The 9,354-nt window shown below is 34.6% G+C and overlaps 3 protein-coding genes across 6 annotated transcripts in view; 1 reads left to right on the top strand and 2 right to left on the bottom strand.

Annotated features, from left to right (window-relative positions):
- LOC109538291 (translocation protein SEC62) overlaps positions 1-2,036 on the top strand; it is a 5,426-nt gene extending 3,390 nt beyond the window's left edge. Inside the window, exons 5-8 of one of the 3 annotated variants that reach the window (XM_019905462.2) lie at positions 108-298; positions 361-508; positions 615-820; positions 1,252-2,036. In XM_019905462.2, the coding sequence (XP_019761021.1) occupies positions 108-298; positions 361-508; positions 615-820; positions 1,252-1,381 (675 nt within the window). In that variant the 3' untranslated portion in view covers positions 1,382-2,036. Of the gene's footprint in view, positions 1-107; positions 299-360; positions 509-614; positions 821-937; positions 1,060-1,235 lie in introns of those variants that run through there. The other 2 variants (XM_019905464.2, XM_019905463.2) reach the window with 2 other exon arrangements.
- On the bottom strand, positions 1,947-3,300 carry LOC109538230 (tetratricopeptide repeat protein 36 homolog). The gene is made up of 4 exons (XM_019905373.2): positions 2,922-3,300; positions 2,664-2,852; positions 2,384-2,559; positions 1,947-2,117 (listed from the first exon to the last, which is right to left on the bottom strand). Exons 1-4 carry the CDS (start codon positions 3,049-3,051, stop codon positions 2,034-2,036), a joined length of 579 nt encoding a protein of 192 aa, XP_019760932.2. The 5' UTR covers positions 3,052-3,300; the 3' UTR covers positions 1,947-2,033.
- A 231-nt stretch (positions 3,301-3,531) lies between these two features.
- Positions 3,532-9,354, bottom strand: part of LOC109538289 (trifunctional purine biosynthetic protein adenosine-3) — a 9,193-nt gene continuing 3,370 nt past the window's right edge. The window contains exons 2-15 of one of the 2 annotated variants that reach the window (XM_019905461.2): positions 8,893-9,140; positions 8,563-8,743; positions 8,277-8,490; positions 7,964-8,218; positions 7,620-7,839; positions 7,054-7,276; positions 6,801-6,999; positions 6,093-6,149; positions 5,765-5,959; positions 5,468-5,699; positions 5,247-5,368; positions 4,874-5,133; positions 4,526-4,783; positions 3,532-4,217 (exon numbers count right to left, since the gene is read on the bottom strand). In XM_019905461.2, the coding sequence (XP_019761020.1) occupies positions 4,035-4,217; positions 4,526-4,783; positions 4,874-5,133; positions 5,247-5,368; positions 5,468-5,699; positions 5,765-5,959; positions 6,093-6,149; positions 6,801-6,999; positions 7,054-7,276; positions 7,620-7,839; positions 7,964-8,218; positions 8,277-8,490; positions 8,563-8,743; positions 8,893-9,140 (2,847 nt within the window). In that variant the 3' untranslated portion in view covers positions 3,532-4,034. Of the gene's footprint in view, positions 4,218-4,525; positions 4,784-4,873; positions 5,134-5,246; positions 5,369-5,467; positions 5,720-5,764; positions 5,960-6,092; positions 6,150-6,800; positions 7,000-7,053; positions 7,277-7,619; positions 7,840-7,963; positions 8,219-8,276; positions 8,491-8,562; positions 8,744-8,892; positions 9,141-9,354 lie in introns of those variants that run through there. The other variant, XM_048663456.1, reaches the window with a different exon arrangement.

Raw genomic sequence — 9,354 nt, 5'->3', positions numbered from 1 at the left:
TATATAATCACAGCTATTCTGATACAAATTTAAAAATCGAACAGTGAACTAATTAATTCAACTAATTAAAAAACGAGTAATTCTAAGCATTGCATTATTTATTGTAGCAACAGCAAAAGGATAAGAAAAAGAAGAAAATTCGACTGGAAATGCATAACGACCAGCGTTTTGTAGACAGTTTAGATGCATATGTTTGGATTTATGATCCGATTCCATTTCACTATTGGATATTTGGTGCCTTGCTTGTTGTCGGTGCTATTGGTATTTGCATGTTCCCATTATGGCCCCCAATTGTTAGGTAAATAGTTATTTGTTAAGTGGCCAAGAAAGCAGTGTATTGTAAAATTGAAAACATCGTAGATTGGGCGTCTATTATATTAGTGTGGCAGCGGCCTGTTTCCTCGTGTCCATAATTGTTATGGCAATGATTAGATTGATTCTGTTCTGCATTATTTGGTTACTGACTTTTGGAGAGCATCATCTATGGATTTTACCCAATTTGACCGAGGTATGAGCAACAAAGTATATTTTTAGCAATTCAGAGCTTTCATAAACTAACGAATCTTCATGCGAAATAAACAATAAATAGATCAACATTTTTCCAAATTTTACAGGATGTAGGTTTTTTGGCGTCATTCTGGCCTCTCTACAAATATGAATATCGGGGATCTGGTGCTTCTTCAGCCGACAAGAAAAAGAAGAACAAGAAAAAGAAAGACAAGGATAGCGATGCTGAGGATGAAAAAGATGGAAATGAAGACGTTGTCGAAAATCTCGGAGAAAACATCGATACTAAGAGAGAAAGTTCCGATGATGAAAGGTAAGCGATTACTGAAATTTGTTTGAAAATTTAATTTGATAGTTTTTCACTCACTGTACGATTGCATAGGATTTACTTGAATAAAGTAATTTTCTAACCGGTGTCTATTAATACGAGAAATGGTAAAAACTCCGAATTTTTTGTGACTAGTTAAAAATATTGAACTTTTCCTCTTTAGTTTTCAATTAATTTTTTACCGTTATCAGTCTATCAGTATGGAAATATACACTGTATTCTTATGCAAGTGTTTAAATTTCTGAATAATCAATAGACATTTATCGTTGTTAAATAGGAGAGTATTCTATTTAGCACCATACTAGTATACAAAAATGAAAGGTAAGTTAATGCGATTAAATTGAAAAGTCAATCAGAAAAAAAACGAGTTTGATAGTGATAATTTTCAATCAACCATCAGGAAAACACAATTTCAGAAATGTTAAAGCAGTCGATATGGAAAATGAAGATGGGGACGGTTCCGAGAGTGAGAGCGAATCCAAGTCGAGTACAGGCCGAGACTTTGAAATGGTCGACCACAATGAATTGGAAGACCAACAGAATTAATCCCAGTAACTTTGTAGGTATAATTTCATGTGGCGAGGCGTTTTTATGTAACATTTGTTGGCAAGGTTGCGGATTATATTGCAAAAGTCATTTTTAAATAAAATTGTATATTTAAAAGAATCCAGGTTGAAAACTTTTTGTTCCATATTAGACTTTTCGTACCGTCTTACCATTTAGAACATAATATGTATCGCTATCACACACCCAGCGTAAGAATAACTAAGTTAAAGTCCAAAATTTAATCAACAATTATAAGCTGTCAATGTTATTATAAATAAAATCTAGATGTGGGTTCTCGATAAATTAGGAATTTGAAAATAGTATGAATGTTAATGTTCTTATGGAATTAATATATTTGGTCGTTGAGATTATATATTCTTTTACATCCAACAGTGTTATACATATATTTTTTAAATAGATAAATCGCATCCCCGAGAGTGGTATAGTACATGACGTCTTTATGTGTACACGATTTTTTGTATATACGTGTAATCTGTTACACTTATTTTACTCAAATGATCTGTAATTAGTTGGTATGTGCTTCGATAGAAAAAAAATGCATTTATTTATGTTTTGTTAGGGAATACTTTTTATTTTCTTAGGGATACATTATTAGTAGGTAATATGTTTAAATAAATTGATTGTAAATAATTCAGCTTCGATTTTCCTTCAATATATCTATTACGTGCCTTAGCATTTGATTGCAGAGAGCTGCGTAGGGATTTAACTCCACCAACTAAAAAACAATTTAAACGTGAGCAGATTTTTAAAATATTGCTTTTTCTTTTATTTTTATATTTTGGGGCTTTGCAAGAATGTGAAATGTTTTGATTGTGCTATATTAGTTTCAGATGCAGCAGAATAAAAAACAATTATTTTGCATCATGCATTGTGTTTCGTTTCGACTTTAACGTGTTATTGCTGAACGAACGTAGAAAGAAAACTTGTCTCAAATAACTCAATTTGCTCTGAAGAAACATTGTCAAATTTAGTTTTACACACCTGACTTTTAGCAAATTTGCTGCCTAATGCTGAAGCTTTATCAAAATCTGCCTTTGCGAGTTCTTTTCGTCCAGCTCGTTTATGCAATATGCCCCTTTGACAATATGCTTGGCATAGTGTTTTCTGATGTTGATTAGTGCATAGTTCAATGGCAATAGTCAGGTCATTAAACGCATCTAAAATTTATAATATAAACACAATACGCAGTGAATATATCTTTTTCTTTGTTATATCAAGAAAAAGAAAAATTAAACGTGAGTTAAGTTTTATATAATTATACCTTCAAATCGTCTTAGGTATTGATATACGTAAGCTCGGTTATTGTACAAGGAAGGTCTGTTTGGAGCTGTCTCAACGGCTCGATTAAGCATATTTAAACCCTCCGTAAAATTCCCTTTTTCGACCATTGTCACCGCTTGAATTTCCATCTTTTTGCTTGAGATAGTATTTGCGGTTTCTTCTTCTTGATCTAAAATTAGAAGCAAATATTTGTTCAACAGACGTATTCGATATATTAAAAAAAAAACAGTTCGATTACCTTGAAGCTCCACATCAATTTCCGCATCCTCTATTGGTAAATTCGGATTAAAAACGCATGCCAGGACGGCTTTGTCGTGCGAACTTAAAACAGACATGTTTGTTGGATGAATCAAAGCTAAACATCTCATGCGTGAGAATGTCCACAAGTTTAATTAATATGCAAAAAACAAGTTTTTGTTATTTTTGCCTTGAATTGATAATAATGAAATGTAGATTGTTGTAGAGTTTTCAGCCCGATTATGCAAATTAGATGTTTTTCTCATACATACAATTATTTCGAGATATCTTTAATGGTTGTTTACTTTGAATATTTGTTTACCTTTTCCAATCGCGTAATCTTTATGCTCATGCTCACAACGATGTGTAAAAAATATTTTCAATATTCAATAAACAAACACAGCATAGATACAGTGGGTATAATTGTCAACTATACGGAGCGTTTAAACTTCAGGAATTACACATATCCGCACTATAAATATTGAAATCTCTTTAAAAGGAACGAATATTAATGAACTTTTTAATTCTCCATGTTATTTTTTTTGGGAAAATGCTTTTACCTCTTCTCAACTTACTTCATTTTAGTATTGGCTAATTGAAAAAAAATCACATTTTGAAGCAAATCACACTGTATATTTCAACATATAACTTGTTAAGTAACAATGTTTAGAGGGAGGCAATAATTTAAGAGATTTTGTCACGAGGCGTGAGCGTAAGTATCGTTACGAATAGAACTACATATCACATCAGAAAGTTAATTGCATATAAAACAATAAAAATATTGAAACGGCCGAATTACTACAGAATATCTACAATCTTCTATCTAATTGGTCCAAAAATAGTTAGTATAAAATCAGTCTTATCGAGTGAGAGTTTAACAAACATTAAATGACTTAGATTACAATTGGAAATTGTCATATTTTTAACCGCGCACCAAAAACATATAACAGTTATATGTTTTTTTTAACATTTTTGCGTACACGTACAAATCACGTAATTTTAAATATTCACTTGCAACTTGCCTCAGACTGGAAATAACATTTACAATTTATAACATTGAATTTAAATTTCTAGTGGAAAAAAAACTAAACATGATTCGATTAGTGTCGTGTTTTCAGCACCAAAATATTTTTTTATCGCTGCCTAACCGAACTTTTCCAGTTGCCAATAATTTCAAAGCTTTAGGGAATGCTTTGTGTTCAGCAGTTTTTATTCTTTCAATCAAAGACTCCTCCGTATCATAAACTTCAATCGGTACAGTTTCCTGTACTATAATGGCTCCTGCATCTACGTCCGGCTGAAAATATCTTCATATTTTAAAAACCATTCATCGAAATATGCGTAAAACAATTTATTGAATCGAATTTTTTTGAAATTATTTTGTAGGTGATCATTTGAAATTAATCGAAGGGTTTCTTTTGCCGTGAACAAACATAGTCGAAAGCACAGTACATTAATTTATCTAATAATAATCTTTTCGATGTTTGGTTTAAAATGAAAAGTCGATTATTATGCTTGGTTAAAGCTAGATATTTGGACGCAATTTTCTTAATCCTCGGAAACACCGAAACAATTAGATAAAGATCAAGAAACTGCTTTACGTACCTCAACAAAATGCACTGTGCATCCACTGACTCTCACTCCCGCTTCCAAAGCTTGTCGTTGAGCGTGCGTGCCCTTAAAAAGCGGAAGCAGTGCAGGATGAACGTTAATAAGTCGTCCTCTCCATTTCTCACAAAAATCGACGCTAAGAATCCGCATGAATCCTGCTAAACATACAATTTCGACTCCTGCAATCGTTAGTTCTTTGTTCAACGCCATGTCGAAATCTACTCGATTTCTATAGTCTTTGTGACTTAAAACCTGCAAAATGTTTTTCTTTATCTTAGACACAATTCATTACGGGAGCGATTGTTAATCAGATCAGATTCTGACTTTTTCTCAATTTCTTACCTTTGAAGCAATTCCTGCTCTTTCAGCCCTCTTTAGTCCTTCAACGTCTGGAATGTTCGATATCACCAAAACAATTTCTGCTCCCAAATGCTGAGTAGAATCTTGTGTAGCATTTATCAAGGCTTGTAGGTTGGTGCCGCTTCCTGATATTAGTACTCCAACTTTTTTCTTGGACTCACTCAATTTGGAAATCAGCTCAGGCACATAAGGTCGCATTGTTTGCTCCAGTACATTGGTGAAATTCTTGACGACGACTTGATCTAAAAATAAACGCGATATAACTTTGAACTAGTTTCTTTGAAAGTATGTGGAGCCTAATGTAAAAAGCCTAAAATAAGTTGTATTAGTTAAAATTTAAAAGGCGCACACACACCTTGGTCTTTCTTCGTTATCCGCCCTATTTGTCTTCCTCCGTCCGGCTTCACTATAGATAATATTTCTGGACTATGTTCCGGTTTTACTATCACTACTCCGCCGATACCACAGTTAAATGTTCTGAAATTAAATTGCATTTGGGAATTTTATATGTGAAGTTTGTTGTTTTGTACCATAGTTAAGAAATTTATTTTAAACTTTCTATCTTCTTTTTCTTACCTTAACATTTCCGTTTCGCTTATGCCGCCTGCTGTAGCTACCCATGAAAACACTGATGGGACCTCCCATGTTGAAGCATCAAGTTCTACTGCCAAGTGATCCGGAAGTACTCTAGGAATGTTCTCTTGTAAACCACCGCCAGTTATATGTGCAAATGCTTTAACATTTCCTGTTTTCACCGCCGCAATCACCGATTTCACATATATTTTTGTCGGAGTTAGCAATTCTTCACCTAGTTAATCAATTGGCGGACTTTGTTACAAATAATTCATTTATTCTTTTATTTTTTTTACTTACCGAATGTTTTCCCGTTGCTGCCGAATGGTGCTTTGTCGCGATAATTTACCGCGGCCAATTTCATTACTTTCCTGACTAGACTGAAGCCATTGCTGTGCACTCCTGATGATGGTAAGCCAATAATCACATCTCCAGCTGTTATGTCCTGTATATGAGGCATTAGTTGAGATCGCTCCACAGCTCCAACAGCAAAACCTAAATTTATATTTATAACAAATCGTTCGTTTATATCGGGAGTGAAAATTTTCCAAGAAAAATTCCAGTTTCCATAAACTAGGTAGGATATTTTAAATCCCGTGGAAGTGATTACATTGGTGCGATGTCTTACCTGCCAGGTCATAGTCTCCTGTTGGATACATGTCAGGCATTTCAGCAGTTTCTCCTCCTGAAAATCGGGTACGTATTACAACAAGCTTCTTTTTGACTACTTTTTATTCATATTTTATTAAACTGAGTTATAGCAACGTCCTCTTGCAGGGAACCCCAATTGAAACTAACACATTTTTACCGTATTTAATAAGTCCTATTATAATGAACTTCCAGATGAAGTGAACCGAATTTATGTGCCGTAAGTTAAAACAGTTTGCTTCTAGTAACTTTTCGGGAAATTTCCGGATATCAGGTAGCACGATCGTGTTGGAAAATCAAAATGCACAAACAAATATACATATAAAGCATTAACGCTAAAACGGAAATATGAATAATAACAAAACAAATCGGTGTGAATATTATCAGTAGCCTAAATTTTACGTTTCAGTAATTAAGAGAGAACGAAAAGATATATGCTAATATTAACTGCAATATGTTGAGGAAAACACCTCATGAAGATCTGAAATTTTTGTGATGGCTTACTGAAAATAGTCAAGGAATGCAGTTAAATGGTTTCTAAAATGGAAGAACAAGAGTTTATATTTTAGAAATTGGATTGAAAGCTTTACGCAGATATAATATTATCAATATCTGGCCTGATCTTCAGAAGTATAACTATAATCCCAAACTTCGGTATCTATTAAATTACATTTTTCAGTTTACTTACCAATCAACGAGCATCCAGCTTGTTTGCATCCTTCCGCAATGCCCTTAACTACTTGCCTGGCCACATCGACATCCAAAGCCCCACAGGCAAAATAATCCAAAAATAATAAAGGTTCAGCACCATGTGCTAGCACATCATTAACGCACATAGCCACAAGATCAATGCCTATTGTTTCATGTAAATTCATCTCTTGAGCGATCTGAAACCATAGCTTGACTGAAACGACTTTCAACTTCTGGCTGATATCACCTACCTTTAATTTTGTTCCAACACCATCAGTTCCAGATACCAATAAGGGATCTTTATACCCAGCAGCTTTGGTATCGAAGAGCCCACCAAAGCCACCCAATGATCCCAAAACTCCCGATCTATTGGTTGATTTAGCTGCTGGTTTTATGTGGTCAACCAGTTTGTTGCCAGCTGTTATGTCCACACCGCTCTGTTTGTAAGTTAATTTACCCGATTTTAGAATTGAACTGAAAAAGGGAATGGTATTTAACTGATTAATCCAATAGCTGTGGATGGAAAATGTATATCGAGAGTGTTTTTTGTGGAATGCAAAGCATGATAAAATTATTTAAATTAAATATATAGAGTGGCTCAGGTTATTCGAGTAGATTTCGCGAGGAAACGAATAGGTATTTCAAATCAGTTCTTTTTTCATTAAAATTATCATTATGGAACAAAAATGACTACTTTTAACCGTTTAACCACAGTTAATAAATTAGATTTTTTAAGCTTGGATTCAGAAATTGGACCACCGTGATCATTGTAGGAAATATCCGCTTAAGAATTAATTAATTTCATTACTTTACTTGCCTTGCCACTCCTTTATGCGCGATATCCTTTCGGTATTGAGCTCCATCAAATTTAATTGATTCACAAGCTTTCGTTGCGTTAGCGGCTGCAATTGCAAGTTCTGGAGCTAATGAGACTGCTACTAGAACCCTTCCGCCATTGGTCACCAAACTATCATCTTTTATGGATGTTCCGCAATGGAATACCACATGATTGGCTTTGGAATTGACTACATTTACTCCTAAGACACATAGAGATTTTGTAAAGAAAATGATCAAAAACTGGTTTCATAGGAATAGAAGCATCATGTACATGTCAATCAGGTAATTGTCTTCAAGAGAGTTATGTAGGTTTTAAATATATACCTTTTATGACTTGGCCCTTGCTAGATGAAATTGGATATCCTTTGGAAGCCATCACTACGCCTACAGCGCTCAGCTTTTCTTTCCAATGCAATTCTTGAGATTCCAGAGTGGTATTACAACAAGAGAGCATAATTTCATAGAGATCCGATTCCAATAAAGGCAGAATCACTTCCGTTTCTGGATCACCAAACCTACAGTTGAATTCCAACACCTTCGGTCCTTCTGCAGTGAGCATTAGACCGGAATATAAGACACCTGAAGCCAGAACGTATTAGTTAGAGTTGCTCATTAGGTACACTCAAAGATATTGTACCTGTGTAATGAATTTTCTCTTTTCTAAGTCCCATAAGCGTTTTTTCTAAAATTTCCTTTTGCACGAACTTCATTTCTTCGTTCGGTAGCAAAGGGCATGGACAATATGCACCCATACCACCCGTGTTCGGACCTTCATCATTATCAAAAATTCTCTTATGATCCTGAGCCGGCAGCATAGCTTTTATTGAATCTCCATCGCAAAAAGCCAAAACCTAAAATTGAACATATCTATAAATGGAACTGACTCATCTGCAAATAAAAACTGAAGTTTTATAAGATCTTACTGAAACTTCTTCTCCCTTAATAAGTTCCTCAATAACAACGGTTTCTCCAGCCGAACCATACTTTTTCTCAGTTAGAATAATGTCCACAGCATCACATGCTTCTTGCTTATTCGATGCCACCACCACTCCCTTTCCACATGCTAGTCCACTGGCTTTGACTACCAAAGCAGGAAAGGGTGCGCTTAAAGTTGAAAATTAATTTCTCATGTACTTTTCAATAAATGTTCAACAGCTAGACTTCAATGTGTTCAATAGTTTAAGAAAGTCTTAGAAAACCACAATAAGGTTGAATGATTTTCAGGAAGAACCATTTCCTAACCAGTCCATTACCTGTTAATGAAATATTTTGCATCTTTGGAATTATTAAATGATTTCCATCTGGCTGTTGGAATATCATGCCGGTCCATAAAAGCTTTCGCCCACTCTTTGTTGGCCTCAATTTGAGCGCCACTTTTGTCAGGTCCAAACACATTGATACCTTGGGATGTTAAAACATCGGCAATGCCATTTGCCAAAGGATCTTCTGGCCCAACAGCCACCAAAGACACGTCGTTTGTTTTACAAAATTTGACCACTTCCTGCAGTTAGTTGAATTTTAGTTGTTATGCTGCTTCGAATGTTTATACACAGGTATTGTGAGGAGTTATTGTTAAGTGATTTTATTTTTGAGATAACCGCCTTTCCAGTTTACGGAATACTTGATATACAGGGTTGCTCATTAGTGCGTCAAAGTGCGATATCTCAGTAAATATGAACTTTACAAGAAAATACGTCCTACGAAAGTTTTTCATG

The sequence above is a fragment of the Dendroctonus ponderosae genome, unplaced genomic scaffold, assembly GCF_020466585.1.
Source record: "Dendroctonus ponderosae isolate FM_Combo_2020 unplaced genomic scaffold, Dpon_F_20191213v2 Dpon_F_20191213_2, whole genome shotgun sequence".
Classification (NCBI taxonomy): Eukaryota; Metazoa; Arthropoda; class Insecta; order Coleoptera; family Curculionidae; genus Dendroctonus; species Dendroctonus ponderosae.
Note: the sequence above shows the minus strand (reverse complement) of the source record. Positions and strands in the feature narration are given on the sequence as shown.

Coding starts and splice junctions, on each gene's coding strand:
- LOC109538230 (XM_019905373.2), bottom strand. CDS start 3,051: ATGAGATGTTTAGCTTTGATTCATCCAACAAACATGTCTGTTTTAAGT. Junction 2,853..2,921: donor AATTGATGTGGAGCTTCAAG/GTAATCGAACTG, acceptor TTCTAATTTTAG/ATCAAGAAGAAGAAACCGCA. Junction 2,118..2,383: donor GCAAATTTGCTAAAAGTCAG/GTGTGTAAAACT, acceptor ATTGTTTTTTAG/TTGGTGGAGTTAAATCCCTA.